The 22,852-nt window shown below is 38.0% G+C and overlaps 1 protein-coding gene across 4 annotated transcripts; it reads left to right on the plus strand.

Annotated features, from left to right (window-relative positions):
• Positions 1-211: 211 nt before the first annotated feature.
• anln (anillin, actin binding protein) lies at positions 212-22,308 on the plus strand. Of its 4 annotated transcripts, none has more exons than XM_088601698.1 (25): positions 213-382; positions 3,821-3,968; positions 4,312-4,590; positions 5,088-5,437; positions 5,832-6,327; positions 7,176-7,369; positions 7,656-7,763; positions 8,613-8,736; positions 9,193-9,321; positions 9,610-9,866; positions 10,316-10,473; positions 12,394-12,535; positions 13,090-13,225; positions 13,356-13,544; positions 14,662-14,788; positions 14,967-15,015; positions 15,480-15,533; positions 15,811-15,846; positions 16,107-16,128; positions 16,696-16,808; positions 17,530-17,583; positions 18,142-18,228; positions 18,670-18,777; positions 19,300-19,472; positions 19,826-22,308. In XM_088601698.1, the coding sequence occupies exons 1-25, from the start codon at positions 365-367 to the stop codon at positions 19,938-19,940; spliced, it is 3,666 nt and encodes a 1,221-aa protein (XP_088457824.1). In that variant the 5' UTR covers positions 213-364; the 3' UTR covers positions 19,941-22,308. The 4 variants fall into 4 exon arrangements, 3 of the variants coding, with proteins under 3 accessions (XP_088457824.1, XP_088457826.1, XP_088457825.1); XM_088601699.1 differs by having other exon boundaries at positions 214-382; positions 10,328-10,473; XM_088601700.1 differs by lacking the exon at positions 17,530-17,583.
• Positions 22,309-22,852: the final 544 nt, after the last annotated feature.

A 22,852-nucleotide genomic window follows, 5' to 3' on the forward strand; every position in this document is an offset into this window, starting at 1 on the left:
TGCATGATGTCAGTCTTAGGACACTATATTAAAGGCGACAAACTGACATTCACAATTCTTCACACTTTTATAAACGATCTCTTAGGGCGCCTGTCAACACCAGCAGGCGGACTGTATCTCATGTACCCTCTTCCTATTGGTCGCTTCGTCCCGCAGGGTCCCGCCTGTCATGTGATCGTGGCGCCTGCGCAGTGAGCGCGGCGCTGAAATTCAAATTCGAACAGAGGCAGGCTGGGAGAAGACAGAAGGCGTTGAGAAAATAAGATCGCTGCGCTGAGCGCGTCTTACGGGATAATAGCTTATTATTTAAAAGACTGTAGTCTCCTGAAATACAGTGGTGGATCGGACTCCACGGCAAAAAAACATGGATCCTTTTACGGAGGTGAGTGGAAACTTTATTATCGATTTCAGCTAGTTTAGAGAATTATCCCCTTACAGACAGACACGCTACAAGTGTATTTGTTTTTTAAATCCTTAATAATGCAGAGATTAGTTGTGAGTGACGTATATATATATGAGCAGGGAAACACGTTAGATGCTATTTATTTGTTATACTTGGGAACTAACTTCCAATGTCCAGTTTTCACAGTTATGATACTTCTCCAACAGACTGTGGACACTGCCTGCATGAACAGACGATCACAAATATTGGTGGTTAACAATCGATATGTTATTGCGCGGCTGTCCAATCTTTCTGTTGTTTTTCAAACCATTTATACCTTAATAAACTCTTTTTTTGCTACGTCGTTCACATTTATTTCTGCTCAAAGAACGTTAGCACACCCGATTTGCACTTTTTAAACGTGGTCAGACCACACCCGTGCTCTCTGAAAGCGAAATTCTGCAACTTCTGCTGGGATCTTTTTGCTGATATATATCATTTTAAACCTCACTACAAAAATGAATTAAATCGTTGCAAAAACGAACGCAGGATACTAGGTAATGTCAGTGGGATTGCCGATATAAACATTCGTCTGTTCATTTGATCTCTCTCGGGTATTTAAAAACAGCAGCAATGTATTTAAAAGAGTAAAAGCGTGCACAAAAAAAAAGTTTACAGCAGCACATAGTGCTCAATACCTAGAATACATTTCATACTTAAACTTTAAGTTAAAGATCCGTAGTCTGGCCAGAGTATAGATGACTGCAGGCGGATAAGTTAGCCGGAAAAGAACTGGAAAAGCCAGAGGCCACTGGCTGTCTGAATAGGTCAGTCGCGCAATTTATAAACTACAGTGACAGGGGTGGGACTGATGTCAGTTTACGGCCAGCCAAGTCTTACAGAGAACTCATTATCTTGGGAAGTGATTCAGAGTGACCCACCCAGTGTGTTTGTTTGGGGGTTATAAATGCAAGGTTCAAAACATGCAAAACGGTCACAACGTTCACAAATCAGCGTTTAAAATGCAAAAACAATTTATTGAGATTACAGTTATGTAATCTCAATAAATTAAGTACCGCATGCAGTGTCAAGCTGATATTTTCTGTATGCTATGCTTTTTAGTCTCGTCTACACATTTTAAGCGTATTGGCAGCTTTTTTTTAAATAAACGCGCACTTTCGGTGACTGAAGTATGTAGACAGTTATAGGGAGAATGGCTACCTATTCCCTTAAATGGAAATGAATGCCTTCCAGTTTTTCCCCAGGTCTGCTTTCTGGGAAGCGTTCCAATTGCAGCTGATCCCAAAGTTTGAGAATGTTATTACTGTAGGTTTTCAACATGAAATCCAGGTGTGAAGAGTTGATGACTTGTCAAATTGAACACTACTTTTATAGTCAGGAAATAGAGAAATCCTTACTAGTTTTGCGTCAATTTCTTCCTGAGTATTAGTGTGGAATATGATTTATTGAAGTACAAAAATGTTTTTGTTCATATTCTGTTCTTTTAGTCTCCATAAAGGGATACAAATAATTAAATTTAGTACCAAGATGTCACATTTTTAACCTGTAAAACCTAATTAATTGTGTTACTGATTTTAATTGCCCTTCTTGATGATGCTCTGTTGGCTGTATTTTTTGAATGTGCTATGTGGCAGTTAACAGTACTCCCAGATGGATCCCTCCTGTAAACTTTGCAAGCTGCTTACCCAATAATAGTTGAGTCTGAAGTCGCATGTGATTAACACATTCTTAAGCAATGACATTCAGCTTCCAACTGAAATTTCCACTGCGTCGCTTCCCAAACGGTAAAGCTTGGAATGTGCTTCATCCTGCTTTCAAGTCTTGATGTACAGTAGTAAATCTTTTGAAGCCTTGGGCTTCAAGCCCAGTCTACAGTTTTTATTTTTTTGTTCTGAGCTGCTTTTCATTCAGTGTATTGTAATACAGTGTACTGTGTTAATGTGAGTAACATACCTCTGTATCACCAAGCCTGAATGTTAGAAATCATCAATGTTTGTATTTTATATAAGGTGAAAAGGGGTAGATTATGTTATTTCTCTGTGCATGACTGTGTAGTGTATAATTGTGGTGTATACATAATTGTTGCCTGTGTTTTCAAATCAGATTGTAACGCATTTTAACTGTTTAGGCAAAATTAGCAGTTCTGATGACTTTTTGTAGCTGTTGGTGGGTTTATATCCAACACAATATCTTATGTACCATTGCATAAGTACAGTACTTCACTCATTTCACATTGCTTTGAGAACATTTAAAATGGGACATAACAGTCTGTTATGTGTAGAAAACAAGGACATCACGTGGCACACTACTTGTCAAACAGTCATAGCTAGATTTTCTAAATAATTATAATAATATAAACTTTATTTTATACAGCGCCTTTAAAGGTGGCTTCTCAAAGCACTTTACAGAATGACAACAACAATAAATAAAAATAATACACAAGATAAAATACAATTACTATATATAGAGGAGACCGTGGATGGTGGTACTAAGAAAAGCAGAGGGGTAAAGAATGGAACCAGTTCAGTAAAGGCTCTTCTGAAGAAGAGGGTTTTGAGTCTGGATTTGAAGGAGTTTAGAGAAGGTGACTCTCGGATATCCTTGGGCAGAGAGTTCCAGAGCTTGGGGGCATAACAGGAGAAGGCTCTTGTCACCCATACAACGTAGATGGGCTTGGGGGACAGTAAGGAGACCAGAGTTAGAAGAGCGAAGGTTGCAAGGTGGGGAGTAGGGCAATAATAGTTCAGACGGGTACTGAGGTGCCAAGCCATGCGGAGCCTTATTGGTGAGCATGAGGATTTTAAAGTCCACACGGAATTTGACAAGGAAGCCAGTGCAAGGATTTCAGGATAGGAGTAATGTGATCATTTTCACTAGACCTGGTCAGGATTCTGGCTGCTGAATTTTGGACATACTGCAGTTTGTTCAAAGTAGATTTACTGTAGATACCCTAGCGAGTAGAGCATTACAGTAGTCAATATGAGAGAACACAAATTTGTTTTGAGTTTTGAGTTGCCGCATTATTAGTTTTCAACTCATTTGTGTGTTATTTATTTATTCTTTGCAGTATTTAAAGGACCGCAGAATACCGCCTCATGTTTCTGGGCCCGTTTTTCCTGTGTTTGTGTGGGTTTTACCAATGTCTTCGGTTTCTGTACTCCCTTACAGTAAATAAAACAACCCTAACAATCATGTTCTAGAAATGTAAATGTCTTCAGATGTGCTTTACAAAATGACACAAACCTTAGAGACACCGACAGGTTGCAAGTTTGTGCCAGGCCACTAATAATAGTTTACTGGTTTTAAAAAGATGCACAATATTTTTTTAAAAAAAGTTGAATCTCCCCATTCAGAGCTGCAGTACACATTGTTTCATTCTAAGTATATATTGCTCTTTTTTGCCAATTTGAATTGCAGAAGCTTCTTGAGCGCACTCGTGCCCGCAGAGAGAATCTGCAGAAGAAAATGGCAGAGAGACCCACGGCAGCCAACAGGCTGATAGCAAAAAGAGCCAGAGATCCCCTTACAGAAACTAACATTCTGCCTGAGCAGCCAGCTGAGGCAGGTAAGTCCCTGTGTGACAGTAACATAAATGCAGCTTTTTTTGTGTTTTTGAAACTTTGGTAGCTACAATTGCAATCTTTTCTTATTTGCGACAGAATAAGCCATTTCTTTGTAACACCGGCTGAAAAGTGGGGCGTTTTATTTTGGGAATCGTTCTTTTTAAACAAATATGAGTGAAATGTTAACACTGTGATGCTTGTCCTGCTAACTGCTGTTTAAAATAGTCTCATTACTTATGAAAATTGTAATTCTGATACCCTGATATAATCAGAAATGACCCTGACAATCGTTGAAGAATTTGATTTGCTTTAAAATGAAATATGATTGTTTTTTTCCCTCTTAAGTTCAACCTTCCACCAAGCCGTCTCCCTCTAAGCGAAGGTGTTCTGATAACAAAGAGGCCCCAGCCACAGGGGAAGAGAACAGAGAGCCTGTAATCCAGGAGGCTGTGCCTAAACCTGCGGAGACTGACAGAAAGCCCGCTGTAGCTTCTCTGAGCAGCTCCGCAAGGCCTGCCCCAGAGTTTGACAAGAAGGAAGAGGAGATCCCGGCCCACTCAACCAGATCCATAAAATCTCGCATGCAGAAGCTGGTTGATCAAAGACAGTACTGGGACAACGAAGGTAATGGACCTAGCTCTTCCTGTATAAAAGTGTATTTTAATTATAATATCACCTGAAAGTGAGTGTACTCTTTGAACTACAGGGGTTATGTCTAAACCAGTCTATACGTTTGGTCATGACTGCATTTTTGTCCTGGGAAGGAAACTGAATCTTTTCATCTTTATTGGTTTATATTACAAATTTTGTATGTAGATGTCAAGATTCTCCCTCCAGCAAGTACATTTCATGAATATGAGAAGTGGTCAAGAGATTAAAAGTACCAAGTACTTTGGTTTTTTTTCCTTCCAAATTGTTTTCATGCTGCCAGGATTGTTTTAATCGTACCTTTGACCCACACGCCTCTAAAGTTTGCCAAATGATTTTGTAAAGTACAATTTTATAATTAACAAGCTGTTTGAAGCTAATTTAGATGGAGTGGTGCAATTTAGATGGAGCTGGGTGGTGCAACACTTTGATCAAGTGCATCTACAACCTATGTTTTTAATCTCTTTATTTAGGTGATGCTGTAGATAATGGATATATTTCATCTATCAAGCCACAAAGACAAGACGCTTCCCCTCCCAAACAGCCCCTGGTGTCTGGCTCCTCTGAGACTCCAGCAGGAAGGAAAGGCCGATTTGCTAACCTTGCAGCCACTATTGGCTCGTGGGAAGATGACCTCAGCCATCCATCTGTAAAGCGAAACAATGCACAAGCACAGCCTGGCACCACTTGTTTATCAAAACCATCCGCTACCAATGGGGCATCTGCTTGTGCTAGCAGCGCCAGTGTAAAGCCAAGCACTGCATCATATTCTCAAAAGACTGCTAAAGCATCATTGAATAAACCAGTCCTTTCTGGTGAACAGGTGGGTAAACAAAGAGTTTAATATTCCTTACTGCTTTGCGAACTGGTATTGTTTACTGAGAAACACGTTCTTCTGTTTTGGCAGTTCTATGCAAATGAATAATGAGGTGGATTATACAGGAACTAGCGATAAATTTAGGTTTTAAAGATCTTAAATTTCTTCTGTGTGTTATTTCTTTTGCTCGTATATAACTGTTTGAATTTGTTGGGTAATTTGTCATATGTGAAGTCCAGTATAGTTAATTATTAAATACAGTGTCTGTTCTCCAGCTATTGACTTGCAGAAATTTGCTTAGTTTTTTATTAACTATCATTCTGATAGAACATTTTGGGTTATTTGCTCATTTTTTACCAAATGATTTTTTAAATATATCTATATCTTGTTTTTTTTCCAGAGTTCCGTCCATCTGCCTGTTCAATCAACCAGAGTAGTTCCACCAAATCCTCAGAAAGCTGAGACACCAGAACCCCGATCTGTGCTGCCAACCAACAGAAACATCTCATCTAGCCCTCAGAAAACAACTCGATTGACGACTCAATCTGCTTCAAATACAGGAAGACTGATTTCAAGTCCTCAGAAAATTAACCTTCCCAGCCACCAGGCTGCACTTCCTCCTAGGAGCGTTTTCTCTCCTAGTCCCAAGAAACCAGAATTATCAAAAGTTCAAGCTTCAGGTGAGATAGGAAGATTTAATTCCCAAAGCCCACAGAAATCTCAGCCACCCAAAGAACTCCCTGCATTTCAAGCAGGAAAAGTCTCTCCTAATGTGAGGAAAACTGAGGTCAACTCCACTCCACAAGCCAAAGCAACCTCTTCAGCTCCTCTGACAAGAGAACAACTCGTCAAAGACGGCTCACTCCAGCAGCCGAAAAACACAGCAGTTACACCAGGTAGGTAGTTCTGGTTTTAGAAGTATGTTTTTATCTCGTGCTTGTTTTAACTGTATTTTGCACCTTTTACATGATTTTAGCTTGTAAAACGATCCAGCAGCTTTTACTGTTCAGTTCCCTTGTAAATAATTAATTGAGCTGTTTTAAGTCAAAGATAAAAAGCAATGTTAAGGCCTGAGGATCACAATTGACCTTAAGATAATTACAGTTAAGCTCACTACTGCAGAAGGATTGATCAGGGAGCAATGCGATGATTTATATTTATCTTCAGAAGCCAGAATCCTGACCAGGTGTAGTGCAGGTGCTCACATTACTCCTATCCTGAAATCCTTGCACTGGCTTCCGGTCAAATCCCGTGTAGACTTTAAAATCCTCATGCTCACCTATAAGGCTCTGCATGGCTTGGCACCTCAATACCTGTCTGAACTATTATTGCCCTACTCCCCACCTCCCAACCTTCGCTCTTCTAACTCTGGTCTCCTTACTGTCCCCCAAGCCCATCTACGTTGTATGGGTGACAGGGCCTTCTCCTGTTATGCCCCCAAGCTCTGGAACCCAAGGATATCCGAGAGTCACCTTCTTTAAACTCCTTCAAATCCAGACTCAAAACCCTCTTCTTCAGCAAAGCCTTTACTTAACTGGTTCCATTCTTCACCCCTCTGCTTTTCTTAGTACCACCATCCTTGTCTCCTCTGTATATTGTAGTTGTCTTATTTTGTGTATTCTTTTTATTTATTGTTGTTGTCATTCTATAAAGTGCTTCGAGAAGCCAGCTTTAAAGGCTCTATATAAAATAACGTTTATTATTATTATTATTATCTTGATTTTGGATTTTTGTATTTGTCTAGGTGGAAGTGGTGTGAAGTCTTTTCTAGAACGGTTTGGAGAACGCTGCCAGGAGCGCACAGTCCAGAGTCCCCCATATTCCGCCCAGGGACACAGAACTCCCGCTGTCACGCCAAACACGAAGCAAGTTCAAGAAAGACTGAAGTCGCACCAGTCAGGCACCGCAACTGCAGATCTCGCTCAGAAACAGAAACAAGTATTTACATCTTTTTGATGTTGTATTCAACTTTTTTTTAGGGTTTACAACTTTAAACGACATCTGTGTTTACTTCATTAATGCCTTTCAGCTTAAGGTGATTCCATTCAGTTTCAGCGATGGACTTATGTGTTGTTTGCTTAAAAAAGGCTGGAATTAATTTTTTAATGGAAATGCAAGTAATTTGTAAACACACACATATTAAGAAATATTAGTTATAAAATATATAGCAATGGAATACTGTTTTTTTAAAAAAAACATCCGTATTATACTGTTTCGCTTTTAGGAGCGTGAAAGGGAACTCGCATCGATCCGGAATCGTTTCCAGAAGGGCAGCATGTGGAAGAGCGACAAAAATGAAAGCTCAGACACAAAAGACCTGCCTTCTTCAAGTGTAAGACTCTGCTTCCCTGTTGCAGTCATTCCTTGTAAACGGAACATCCCTTAAATATTGCCATGCTAATACTATAGCATATTTTAATGTCCTTTTATGTAGTTAAATACTTACAAAGATCAGTATCTGAAAAGATAAAAGACTTTACAAGATAAAATGCATCTATTCATCTATGTGATAACCCAAATTTTCCATCTCCATAGAGAGTTGTTCTTGTTGTATATCTATCTGCATGATCATTTACAATTTGAATACCAAACTCAATGGCTTCCACATCCACTCAGGAAAGAACGAGGCCTGTAAATGTGCCCCTCTGATATGCCCGCTGGCTAAGCCATTCAACATTTGACATGCCGCAAGGTCTACACATGCTGGCTGGAAGAGCAGTGCTTTGCTCATGTCACCACAAGCTTTTCACAAGTCAAAGGAATTGCTGTTGTGCTAAAAGCCAAGAAGACCTTAGCTAAATTATATCCCAGTGGTTCTCTACCAAAAGTGGGCACCTACAAATTTATCTCGCAGTTACCTACTCATAAATAAGTACGCTTTGTATTCCTCTTTGGATTTGGTGTTACGTTTGTGCAATCTGTAGCTGTATTGCAAATAGCAATTGTATCATGTATTGTATCATAATCCTAACCTAATCCCTGATAATTTCTCTCCGGTTAAAGCATTTCACTGCCGACAACACCACTGTATGTTGTACTGTTCGTGCATTGATAAATAAACCTTGATTGATTGATAAATAGTAATCCACTTTCCAAGAAGGAAATGTAGTCAAATGTAAAGTTCTTGTGAACGAGACGAAATGTTTCAAATAGGCTTTAAAGCTATTTTTTATACCTGTAGGGGATTGCATATGAACCACTGGGACAGCCTCGGGATACTCCACAGTCTGAGAGTAAACCAGCATCTCATCCAGAAGATGTGACCCCAACCAGCTCGTCTTTGAAATCCTCAGGCACCTCTTTGAGTATGTAATGGAATCCTAAGTCTTATTAATCAGGACATAATATATGATTCTGCAGGAAGGTAGGGCAACATAAGTGATAATGATTGATGTCTGGGACTTAATTTAGAAAAACAAGGAGGTGGCCTACAGTCTTATAAAGGCTTGGATACAAGCTTGCAAAATAAATGGAAAAAAAAGTTACTAATTTAGGAACATATAGCTTGTAGAAAACCAGTTTGGAAAGGTTTACAGCACTGAACACATGACATTGAGTTCCTTATTCTACACTTATACAGAGAATTCTGAGACTTCACATAGTCTGTAAATAGAAGTCCTGATTTCTATCATTAAAAAATAGTTTCATGAGAAATGACTTAAGCTTGTTTCTGTATGTATTTGAGGGAAACTCTTTGGAATGGACATTATAATAAGGCATGGATTTTTTTAACACAATATTCATTTTCCTTATTTCGGAAGACTCACTCAAAGAGGACGCGATTGTCAGCAGTTCTTCCACATCTAGTCCCCTGAAGAAAGTTGCGTTCACAGAGGAAGAGAAGAACTTGCCTGAGCCTCTAGAAGACAAAAGGGAAAAACAAGATATATGTATGTATCACCTGTATGGGTTTAGTTTCTTGATTTTTGCAAGATAGGACTGGAGTTTAGTAGTATCTGTTATCGCTGAACCCCTTTTAAATCCCTTAAATCCTTGTACAAATGTCTGCCATTTTGTCCCGTGATGTCCCACTTTAAAAAAAAAATAAATGTTGGCGGTTGATTTTTAAAATTTAAGTTATTGCCATGTTGTAGCAGTGGATTATGGTGGAGTGGGGTAGCGGAGCTCCCAAATTTTCATGACACCACTAATGAAATACAATTATGGTTTGACTAAAGTGGTAGGGAATCAGGAGATTGAGATGAATGTGGATGAAGAGATCAATAGCGCTGGGGTCATCGATGAGCTGTTTGATGAGGAAGACGATAACGAGCAGCGTCCACGGAGCCCCCTAGCAAAGCTTCCCGGACAGGATCGGTTGGAGGATGAAGAGGAGCAGGACGTTGAAGATGATGAGGATCCTCTGAATATTTCCTCGATGTCCCTTCTGACTCCCCTGGCCGAGACAGTGGCTTCTGTGGTCACAAGTCCAGAGGTGAGGATATAAGGGTCTTGTTTTAACATTGCACTGAGGGCTGATCTATCAATCTGTATAAGAAGATTAAAAATTGTTCAAGTTTGTGCACCATAAAGAATTTTCTTCCTATTTTTATGGCATTGTCTGTTGACGAATATAGGTGCATTTATTTATATATATATACACACACCAGTTTGAAGGCAGAAACACAATGAATAAATTGCATAGATCCTGAAATTTTGTGCTAATTTTGTAAAATAACTTCATTCAGCATATTTTTTCAGTTTTATCTTTATTTCTGTCATTATATTTATAATTTTCTCTTCGTTATGCTGGGCCGTGCAAACTCTAAAAACTATTTACAATTTGAATCTCATTTCTGAACTAAATCTTTAGACCTGGAAATGTGATTTTATTGGAAATGTATGAAAATATGTATCCTTATCATTGAAGCTTAACTGTTACAGTTCTTTCCAAAGGCATCTACCCCAACAAGCACAGCTCGTGAGAAAGGCAAAACGCCAGAAGGGAAAAGACCCACCAGATACCAAAGAGCTCGAGTTCATCGGGCTGAATCGATTGAAAGTGTTGACTCTGTGGCTGATGACCAAAACCTGCTGTACAGGTATAGCCTGTTAAGGTTTTTTTTTTGCTTTGTTTTAAAAGTCAAATTAAGGGTTGGGAAGATATGGGATGTACTCTAGTTAAGATTAGAAAATAGGATTTTACAAGTATTATACAGACCTGGTTACTAGATATAAACATTTTAAGTGTGTTTGTTGATAAATGCCAGAACTGTTTTAAATAGTGTTAGTAACCCTCAACATGCAAGCATTTAACTTCCTGAATTTGAGGAATTCTTACTGAACAGTGCTATGGGATCTTTAAAGAACTTCAGTTTTAACATCTCATCTTAAGGATGGTATCTTTTACAGCACATCGTCCTCTGTGCCCATACTGGGCTATTGGTTTGGAAGCCTTGTTTCCCTTACAGTGGGACTTTCCAAACTGGAGATGTCCTGGAGATCCACATGTCTGCTGGTATTTTGTTCCAGTCGAGCTCTGTTACGTAGTTGAACCCTTAATTAAACAAGACTGATTTAAGCTTTTACTTTGTTTCTAAAGATGTTGTAAGTTGTCCTTCAACTTATGTTTTATAAGACCATTAAGATCTCCAACTTTTGAGTAGAAAGAAAATTGCCAAGCTTCAGATCAAGCTAGTTCATTGAAGGGTTCAATTAAGTAAGGAGCTGGGCTGGAATGTGTGGGTCTCTAGAACTATGGCTGGGAATTCTCATTCTCATGAATTTTCAGGTTTCCTAACCCAGTACCGACCAGGCCCAACCTTGCTTAGCTACCAAGACCAGCCTGTAGCAAGGATGGGCAATCCTATTCATCAAAGGCCAGTGAGTGCCTCAGGATATTTGTAAAGTGTTGTAATCTGAAGAGCTCGGATAATCTGTTTCATTGGTCCAGTCAGGCCAGTCATCGCCTGCTTTAGCTCAATAAGAATGGAGTTGGAATGCAGACCTGCAGGTATACTGGAACTTCAGTATCAAGTTTTACACCTGGCCTAGAAGGAATTTTAGCTAAATTACCACCTTGTATATGTTAGAATTTTGTTTCAGGGTGGTGATATTTGGTAGTTTTTGTAGCCATGGCTTTCCATTTTGAAGACTTAAAAAAATTCTCTAATCATTACATTTTCTTACAGCAGTAGCAGACATACCATATCCTTCCTACACAATGTTACTAGCATTATATTGTATAAATACATGGTTCTAAATCCTGGCCTATGGTGACCTTTGTCTCTTTCATTTAACTGAGCTCATTAACACTCAGGCTAATTAATAGCCACTTAAGTCTGTAAGGTGTTTTTACAGCACATAAGATCTTGGGTTGTGTTATTATCCACGAAGCAATATCTGAGTTTCAGACTTGGCTTTATTTATCTATTGTGCAGAACAGTGTCCTTTTTTGATAGGAGAGTTTGATCATTTTTTCCCAACTATATAAAGAGAGACAACAATATCATAGTATAATAATTTTGAAACCAAAGACTTTGTCAGATCTTACCCCGAAAAACAAATATAGAATATTCATGTTTGAGAAGCACCAAGATAAAGCATAACCAGCAGGTCTATGAAGATGAATAATTATAGCTAGCATATTATTTTTCTGTGGTAGCAATCATAACTAAATGGCCTTAAGTTAAAACACTAGGTGGCAGTGCAGAATGATGCTTTACTTTGTACTGCTCTCATGCCTGTGGCTATAACAATTGATTCAGAGGTATTGATTACAGTACATAATCTGGTATTATGATTTACACCACTGTTATGATGAAAAAATTATGGTTAACTTTTGTTTGTGAGTTCTAAAATGTTCCTACGAGGTGTGTGAACATCCCTGCTGCAAAGGACCAAGTAAAGACTGAAAATATATTAATCAAATGTTATATTTTGAAGGTGTGGTGGTCTTTTGAATAAATATAAAAGATGTGTTGCAAAGGCAAAAGTAACATCTGAAACCATTTTTTTTGTAGCATCGATGCTTATCGATCAACGAGAATTAAGGAAGTAGATCGACCTCACGTTAAGCAAGTGATTGTCCGTAAAGAAGATGTTTCCCAAAAGCTTGAAGAGAACAGGAGTGTAGGCCAAGTGAACATTAAGCAGAAAATGAAGGTAACATTTCTTCAAGTTTGTTCAAATCTGTTCTGGTCAAAGGTATTTTAAAAGTTTCTTTAGTCAGAATTTGTGTGTGGTCTCCTGTAGTTCTTGTCAATGTGTATTTTTTGTCTCTAGCCAGATCCTTTATTTTTAAGGTGAACCTATTAAACTGAAACCATTAAGCAAGAGTAAGTTCTACAAGGCCTCAGATTGTTTCAGTAGTGCCGCTGAAAGGTTAATTTTTTGTCTTGGTGCTTTGACTTGGCTTAGTTTGTCTGAAACGTTCGAAGTTAAGTGAACTGCTTGACACCACAGTTGTAGCCTAGAGCAAATTCATGGTATGTGTGCAAAAGTTGCCCTTCAATTTGGGCTTTAGTTCTTATCTGGGGCTGGAGGTGGGGTTTCGTTGTCCCAAGAATCTTTGAGTATTGTCTGTATTTCTGTTTTTTAAATGATCGTGGCCTAGATTACTATTTCGATCAATAAGTCACAAATTCTTTCTAGTGCAATCTGCAGTATTTCCACACGTGCTTGGAAACGTTGTAATGCCTATTTTTTTTATCTTCCAGTTTTTTAATAATGAGATCAATATGCAACAGACCGTGATTCATCAGGCCAGCCAGGCTCTGAATTGCTGTGTGGATGAGGAGCATGGGAAAGGATCTCAGGTGGAGGCTGAAGCAGAAAGGCTTCTTCTCATTGCCAGTAAGCTTTTACCAGTCACCCATATCTGAAACATGTATTGAGTATCTTTGCTTTGGTAAAGAACGTTCTGGTATCCCAGCAAAATATGAATTCCGTCAAATATGTGTATTTTTATTTTTAATTTTTCTAGCTGAGAGGAGAGCAGCGTTGCTGAAAGAGCTGAATAAACTAAAAGGCGAGGGGCCGTCGGCTCAGAAGAAGACTCCCAGCACATGTAAAGCTCAGGATGCTAGCTGCTCTGTGTCAAAGGGATCCATCTCTCTGTTTGAGTTGCGTCTTCCTCTAAAAGCTGACTTTGTTTGTTCTGCACACAAACCTGGTAAGGTTTTTGTTTTTTGATTTAATGTTGTGCTAACATGTCTTTTAAAACGAGAACAATTCATGAAAGGCACATACACAATGTATCATTATTCCTGGCACTTATATAGCACTTTTCTCGACACTCCATCAAAGCGCTTTACAGGTATTTTTGGGCGGAGTGGTGGCTCTGTGGCTAAGGATCTGCGCCTGTGACTGGAAGGTTGTCGGTTCAAATCCCGCGGCCGGCAGAGGAATCCTACTCCGTTGGGCCCCTGAGCAAGGCCCTTAACCCTAACTGCTCCAGGGGCGCCCTACAATGGCAGACCCTGCGCTCTGACCCCTGTCTGTGTGTCTGTGTCTCCATGGAGAAAAGCTGGGGTATGCGAAAAGACGAATTCCTAATGCAAGAAATTGTATAGGGCTAATAAAGAAATATTATCGTAATGGGGACTCCCCTCCACCACCACCAATGTACAGCATCCACCTGGATGATGTGACGGCAGCCATAGTGCGCCAGAACGCTCACTACTCATCAGCAATTAGTGGGGAGGAGAACAGAGTGATGAAGCCAATTAATAGAAGGGGATTATTAGGAGGCCAGGACACTGGGATAGCATCCTTACTCTTTTCAAGGAACACCCTGGGAGTTTTAATAACCACAGAGTATCAGGACCTCGGTTTTACATCTCATCCGAAGGATGGCGCCTTTTAGCAGTATAGTGGTCCCGTCACTATATTGGGGCATTAGGACCCACACAGACTGCAGAGTGAGCACCTCCTGCTGGCCCCACTAACACCTCTTCCAGCAGAAACCTTAGTTTTTCCCAGGAGGTCTCCCTTCCAATTACTGGCCAGGCTCACACCTGCTTAAATTCATTGGGTTGCCTGTTGTGAGTTGCAGGGTGATATAACGGCTGGCTGGCTACCGGCAAAAACTTGTGCCCTGTGCAGGAGTTGAACATGGATCTCTGGGTTGATGAGGGAACATTTGGGCACATACCAAAGCGTTGCTGTGCATAAAGATAGATAGATACTTTATTAATCCCATGATGGAAATTGCAGAGGCAAGAGCCAAGCAGAAGGTTTATTAAGACTCTTGCAAAATGTTTTTTTTTTCTTGTTCCGCTAATTTTCAGAATCGGCAAACTATTATTTTTTCATAATGATCCGGGCTGGAGCTGAAAATACCGTGGCGACACCCCTAGCATGTACTCAGAATGCTCTGAGCGGAGATGCCCTTAGTTTTCCAACTAAATTCACACTGTAAGTAAATGAATGTATGCTCTCTTTTGTGCAGTTTGATGTATTTTCAACGTATTCTTCCGAAACAGTTCCGTTTGGGAAGCTATAGGCTTTATGATTTTATAAGCATGTTTGCAGATTCGTAAATGTGAAAAAAATGGCAGTGTTTGTAGTTCTTTCTCCTCTTTTACTCTTTCAGTTCTGATGTCTCCAATGACTTTGAAATAGATGTAGAGATTTATTGCCTGGTAAGTACATCAGAAATTGTAAGTGGTTGCATGTAAATCAGTGTTTTGTCCATGAATTACTCTGGTACAATGTTGTTGTATGGTTTATTTTAAAACACCTCAAATAAATTAAGCAATTCAGAGCTTAAATGTAATAGGGTTTGAGTGCAGCTTGGTAGATGTGATTAAAGAGCCTCTTCAAGGAAATTTGCCAGAGAATTTCTGCCTAAATTAGATTCTTTACATGGATTAATTTATGTAATTGTTCATAAATTGACTGCGCACTTTTTAAATTGCACTTTGCGTGTTGGTAATGTAGAAATATTGGATTTTTAAAAGTGTTCAGTCTCTAAATATCTTCCATAGCAGTACTTCAAAATCTAGCATCACCTTTTTGTGAGTGCTGCTGACTTAACAGGAAAAGTGCCTGGGACACTGCTTTGACCTGTGATGATGTTTTTGATGGATTGCAATTCTTGTTGCAGGTGCAAAAGCGAGAACTACCTTCTGACAAACGCAAAAAAGCAAATAAATCAAAGGTATGCAGTGTAACAAGAGTGTAGCATGAATTCAGTCATCTTTTTCGTTGCATTAAATATCCCAAAATGTGTTGCCCATAAAATATGCTTCTTGATATGGAAGTTTAATGGTGACGGATTATCACAGGTTCTGCGTATTAAAAGAGATCCATCACAAATTAATCATGACACATTTCCAAAGTTACAGTATATTGCAATCCAGTGTCTTAGTTCATCAAATTGTATAATTTTAAAACTGGTTTTGATTGTAATGAAACTCGATTCTTTCTCTCTGTAGGCAATTACTCCCAAGCGACTTCTTACTTCTATTACTGTAAGTAATTTTTTAAAATGTTATAGTGGAATAGTAATTGGACTTTTACGATAATGCGACACATTCTAACAAATGGCTGTCTGGCTGTGTTAGTGGCTTTGTTGGAAACTGTGCAGCCTTTTTAAACAGACTTTTTTTTAAATGTATGTCGAATGTAGTCCTATGAAACATGCACATAACTAGCTGCAACACAAAATGGATTTCTCGCCACAGGCTTGGTAAATCTGCAAATTAAAGTTGAATTTATTTTTGTTTTCTAGAAAAGCAGCCTTCAAACTCCGGGTAAGTTTTTTTTTACATTTATAAACCAGATGTTTTGAGGCTATTACAGTGAGTAATTATAAAAAACATTACTTTTCAATGCGCTACACTTTGGGGGGGGAACACAAAATGAAACTAAAGCAGTTGAATTCACTCTTGCTCAATTTAAATCAAAACTAATACAACATATATGTTGATTCACACCCTTATAGCTGCCTTACTACATTAATGTATTCAGAATCAGAATCAGATGAATTGGGCCCTGTATTTATTTATACATTTATACATTGCCCTGCAATTTCCCTCACGGGATCAATAAAGTATCTATCTATTTAAGCTTTCATACACCAGTGTATGGTTTAAGTGTAGGTTGAAACCAGTGTAGGTTTAAGTTCACTCTTTGAACATGGGGGAGCACCTGTGCTTTGGAATGATTCCCATGGGATGTACGTTAAAGTGAAATAATGAAAGTCTCTCTGGCAGTTCAGTTTGCCAAGGGTAGGAAGTCCAGGTTAAGTCTGGGTATACTTCTCTTGGCGTTGTACAGTGTTTCCCGGAGAAAGTTAATTTATTTGTTTATGCTTGCAGTCATGGCCAGCCCTGGAGGACCGAATGCTGTTCGTACCAGTAGTTTTGCCCTTGTTGGATCACACAAGCTGACTCTGACGTCTATTGGGAAAAACAAGTTTGTCCTTGATAAGGTAGACCACTTATTTGTCATTACAGCTAATGTGTTTGTGGACTAGACTGTATTGACATGGATCCAGATTCATACCTGACTAGATGTTTTTAGTTTTCGAATTTATAGAAATGTTCAGTTTTGGGTTGTGTACCTTCTTTGCCTGGTTGACTTACCTTTCAATGTGTATTAAGGCAATGAGAAGAATGAATAAGTGTTCATGGTTGTCCTAAGCTGGTTCTGCCTCGGTCTGTACCTGTAAAAGCAGTGTGATCAAGGTCTTTGCTCTAAGTAATGGCAGCCTCGTTTTATTGATAAATGAATGATTTGAAATAATGGGGGATCTTCTCTAAAATGTTTTTTATAAACTTTATACTTAATATATGCAATCTACAAAGTTAGTCTTGTCCAAAGACATTTCCAGAAATGTAATACAAATTTCTAAAATCTCCTTGGTCATAAATTGGTGTTCTAGGACTTCAAAATAGATTTCTCTACAGGCGTTTTTCCTCCAAAGTCTGCTAGGCTATGGTAGAAGCTGAGTCACATTGAAATATCTAAAAATAAATTCATGGGTATGTTGGTGGGGGGTTGGGGAGCACAAAGTCTTTTCTTTTCAGTATTAACTGATAGAACTGCATGTCTTTTAACGCTGCTTTCACTGCCAAATCTAGTGCCTCCGGAATCGCTTCTGTTAATTGTTAGCAATGCATATATTTAGATATCAATTTCTTTTTTTGTAGATGAAATATGAAGGGAAGGACAAGCAACTTCTCGGTGATATGTTTCAGTACAAGGTTGCTATGCTTGCTTTGCTTGTACATTTAGTTTTCTCTGCTGTATCTTTGCCTCTCTTTCATGCTTAATTTCTACTCGTATATAACGTTTCATAGAAAGTTTGCATTTATATCTGGATTAATGCACCCTGCGTGTAGCTTTTTAACAACAGTAAGTCCTTGAGTTTAATTTGACTGGGTTTGAGATGCACTGATTTTGTTCTTCAGCCAACTTGTTGAGGCTTTATGGTTCTTTCTATAGATACAATTCTTAAAATTGTAATTAACATCAATTACCAGTTGTTTACTAATTGATTACAACATTCTATTTGGTTGTAATTTAAGATCCTATGAGTAATATTTTGAAAGTTTTTTATTCTTTAGAAAAGGTGGGAATTAGACCCACATTTATGGGAAATGGACCCAAAAAAGATTAGATTATTGTAAAACATTTTTTACTCATCAGAATTGACTGACAAGCCCTCGTTCGTATTTCCAGACATCGAAAATGCACTAAGAATTTGATTCCAGTTGTGATTTTCTTTGTTATATGTGAACCAAGGTTTTTGCTACTTTCAGGTGCCATTTTTGTGTCCTCTGGAAGGTCATATTTACTTAAAACTTCAATGTCAGGTGGGATCATCGATCGAAGAAAGAGGGTTTTTGGTAAGTTCAGTCCTTTGTCCAGGATGTGTTTACTTAGTCTTCCTCAGTGTACAGAATAAAGTATTTTATATTATAGGATCTAGTGGATTAATAGAAATAACTTATAAAATTTGGTCTACATTCTTAGAAAAGAAAGCTTGTCTGGTGCTTTATATTGCTTGTCATTTAAATATCACCTGAGTGATCAGTCATGTGTACCTATAGTATTAACTGGCTTTTAAACCAAGATATTGTAAGTAAATATTAATTTCTTGCAGGAAATGGTTAATTCGCCTTTTTATGGAGGTTAAATACCACTAGGTGGCCTCTTCTTCCCAATGAGTAAAATGCATCACTGCATCATCCTGAAAGTTTCAGTGCAGTGTCTCTCAAACAGAAAGAATGGCAAATTTTAATATCTATGTAGTACAGATGTGAACCTTCACTATCTTACTCTTGCAGACAATGTTTGAAGATGTGAGTGGCTTTGGGGCTTGGCACAGAAGATGGTGTGTTCTCTCCGGCTATTGCATTTCTTATTGGACATACCCAGATGATGAGAAGCGCAAGGTTTGTTTTATTTCTTAAATGTGTAGTGAAAAAAGTCTCTTCTGGTGATTCAGCTTGTGGTTTTACTGTCTGGTTGTCACCTGGAATTGACAGGTTTTTTTAAAAATCCTTTCACACTGCCATTGGTAATTCATCCCTGCTCCTGCTGTGACATTGCTGGCACAGGTGAAATGAGGACTGTGAGTGCTCTCGTCTGACACAAAAATGTCATTTTTGACACTGTATCCCAAGCACTGCTTTAGGGCACAGTTAGTTTCTATTAGAAGAGGGTTGTATCACCCAAACCAAGTGAGCCTTGTGCACAACTAATGGGGGAATGCCAGTCACTGGTGGCTAAGGACATAGCCCAGACTCAAACTGCTGATGTCTGTACAGGCCTCACTGTTAGGTTGTGCCCTTTATTTGGTATGTTTACTTAGGGAGCACCTGTGACTTTTGGTAGTTTTTCATGCATATGTATACATTTCTCACAAGGAGAAGAGGGGGGATTAAATAATAATGGTTTCCTGTATCTCTTTTCAGAATCCCATTGGTCGAATAAACCTAGCGAATTGCACCAGCAGGAAGATTGAACCTGCGAACCGGGAATTCTGTGCTCGACCCAATACCTTTGAATTAATCACCGTCAGACCTCAGAGAGAAGAAGACAAAGAGACTCTGGTTAGCCAGTGCAGGAATACGCTGTGTGTTACCAAGTAAGGCAATTAGCAGTATGGATTTGTGGTTTGATGTAAGACCTTAAGTAGCTACTTGAAAAATTAAGCTATTGCCATTTGAGAAATGATGTCTTAAACCTCAAATGTAAATTAGGTAGATAAAGTGTACCTCAGAAGGATGTGTACATTCAGAAATTGAAAGTTTAATTATAAAGCTAGACTCCAGAACACAAACATCTGGTAGATATGCATGTTTACAGCCATTGACGACCATTAGTGTAAACAATGTTTAGTCCCAATGAGATATTTTAAATGTTTTACACATTTTTATATTCTATTTTTAACTGTGGATACTGAAGGTATTTCATAGAATATTTTTCTTTTTAATACAGGAATTGGCTAAATGCTGACACCAAAGACGAACGTAATTTGTGGATGCAGAAGCTAAACCAGGTTTTAGTTGATCTTCGAATGTGGCAGCCAGACTCCTGTTATAGACCCACCTGAGGATGTTGACTGGGCTGATACAGCAGTCGACTTAAAGGAGAAAAAACAGACTGTTTACTACCAGAATTTAGCACAGAACAAATCTTCCTGCTGGACCATTAACCTCTTTAAAACTCAATAATATGTGCAATGAATAAAGCATTGAACTTTTTTTTATATAAGGACAAGCAATTTCAACTTAAAGTGTTCTGAGGGTTTTTGATCTGGAATCCTGTTGGTAGATAAAGCCATAAATCTAAAACATTGTTAAAGGAGAAATATTTGAAAACGTCTTAGTGTTATACTTTGTGTCTGAGGGATTGTCGATTCGAGAACAGCTCTGATCTTGGCTGAGGCCATTGTGATGATGGTATAGTTTTTACCTAGGTCTGTGCGGAAAAAAAATGGATGGCATTTGTTCCCTTTATCGTTACACCACAGCTATGCTGAGATCATCCTGAGCTCATCCCTGTATTGCTCGGCTCAGTAGATTGCATCACCTGGTTGTCGGTTCGTGGCAGAATAAAAAATACGTCAGTGTACAATGAGGTGATACAAACCCATTGATGTATATTTTGATAGAATAAACTGCAAATGCTGCAAAAGACCGAATGTGAAAGACATAAGGTTCACATTGGATCGGGCCAAAATTTAAATATGTTTTCAAGGTCTGACTTAGTGCTGGTCACCTTTTACTCCACTGTAACTCTCTTCAGCTTTGTCTATTAATATTACAATACATGCTTGCAGTATTCTTCTAATCCTTCAGCCAAATTGCATGAATGTGAAATGAGAGATTATCTGAATCACTTTTAAGTCCGCAGTGCAGTTTCTTTTCGAGTGCACTTGTCTTTATTTCACAAGTTATTTTAATGCTATACAATGTATAACCTGTATTAGTCATAAAGCATAGATTGATTGAAGCTGAATAAAAAGAAAGCTACAAGCAAGGCTGTCAGCCAATGATCAAGGGCATGTGTTTTTAATGGATTTACATGACATTAACTTATGTATCCAAGCTGTGTTTGTTGTAAGATTAGGTAAAGAAGCAGGTCCATATTTCTTACAGATATAATAGCAGTATTATCACTACCCACTGAAAACCTGACACTATGTGGTAAAACATACTAGTGATCCAGAAAGCTGTTTCCTACTTTCCAGTGAGATTTTATTCATTTTAGGATTCTAGCTGTATCTAAATGAATATGAAATTTTATTTATAGTTTTTAAAGCAGCACAATGTAGAGTAATATAAGCTTTTTTTTAACCGTGCCTTCCAATTTTTGTGCTTGTTTCAGAAATCCATTTATTTGTTTTGCTATCTTTTGATCGGTGTCATTTTAAGTTTGAAAGAAAAGTATGGTTAACGTTTTACTGTGTAGGGAAGCCTCCCTAAAATAACTGCTTAAGTGACTTATTTTGCGGTAACTGGCAAACTCTACACCAAGGTGACAAAGTGGGACGATATAGGTCATTTTTATGAATATGTCACTATTTTATCCTTTCGTACAGTATTGCTTTTGGCTGTATATCTGAAAACGCACGTTGCATAGAAAATGTAAGAGGTTTTGACACTCCAGTTTTGAACAATCACTTCAACAGCTCCCAGCCTGTAACTTAGACTGCTTTTGAATTGTGAAGAGGTACATTTAATTGTGGCATGCATCACATTCAATTTGCTAATTTAGAACAAGCAGGCAGTCTTTGTAGTCACTTACTTTCCAGGGAACTTTCCTCTTTTGTTTGTTTTTCTATATATATGTTTTTAGTCATATCTACATTTATGAACATTTTTAAAGTTCCAGGTAAATTGAATGTTACACAATGCTAAACCTAAAGAGAATCTACATTTAACTACTTTTTATGCTTAATATGTGGTGATTTATTATCAGGGAAGAGTTTTTTATAATTAACTTACAGCAATTGGATATTCTTTTACTGGCAAGTGAACTTCTGCATATTAGTTTAACTGCTTAGTACTGATGCTTTCATAAAACACTAACCTTTAAAAAAAAATTGTTCTGTTGATCTCTTCAGGGTTCAGGTTTTGGTTTGGTTTTAAAATTGCTTTTAAATACTTTATAAGAACGCGGTTTTGAGATTGCTCTCCGCGGACAATTTTGGTTTAATGAAAGGAAGTAATATAATGGAAATAGTTCATCTAGAAAATGTCCATTGTAATCAATATCTACAAAGGGCTTTTAATGTAAAGAATCCCCCCCCTCCACCATATTGCTAGCATGTCCATTCTGAAATGCATTTTTAAATTGTTTTTTTCAGTTAATGAAAATGGCAAAGCCTTTCAGCATCTTTGTGGATCAAGCTGTACAACATTGCATCTGCAGTGTTCCCTTGGAAATTAAGATGCCAATAAATGCCATTTATTCAACTTTATTGTAGTCTTGCAAGTCATTTAATTATTGAATGCTTAATACTGGCAGTGTTACTAGGATAATTATAGTTTTGAAATCAGAAATGTTATCAAATAAATGGTATTAAAGAATATGCAAATTTAAAGTTCATCGGCCATTGCTTAAGAAATAAAGTTAATAGCATACATTATAAGTACGATTTGTGCTGGATGATGGCTGTGGATGGTAACTGAATAAAAATGGTGTTATTTCCATTCTTAATTATTTGCCAAATTACTGTGTTAATTAAATTGGTTATTCTATCTCCTATTTATCGCTTGAATGACATTTTGGAAAATTGCAGATAACAGAATAGTAATGACTATACAGAATAAATTAATTTTCTTCTGTGTAAGCCCATACTGGTCATAATCAATTATGGTTAGTTGCACATTCATTTCTTCACAGTCTGTTTTTCAAGAAGTTATTCTTAAGAAATGGCTTTTGAGTAAGTTTTACAAAGCAGAAACGGCTTAAAGGAATATACTGAAGGATGAATTAAGTGTATAATTGTAATTGGTT

The sequence above is a fragment of the Lepisosteus platostomus genome, chromosome 12 (assembly GCF_059453375.1).
Source record: "Lepisosteus platostomus isolate fLepPlt1 chromosome 12, fLepPlt1.hap1, whole genome shotgun sequence".
In the NCBI taxonomy this organism is placed as follows: domain Eukaryota; kingdom Metazoa; phylum Chordata; class Actinopteri; order Semionotiformes; family Lepisosteidae; genus Lepisosteus; species Lepisosteus platostomus.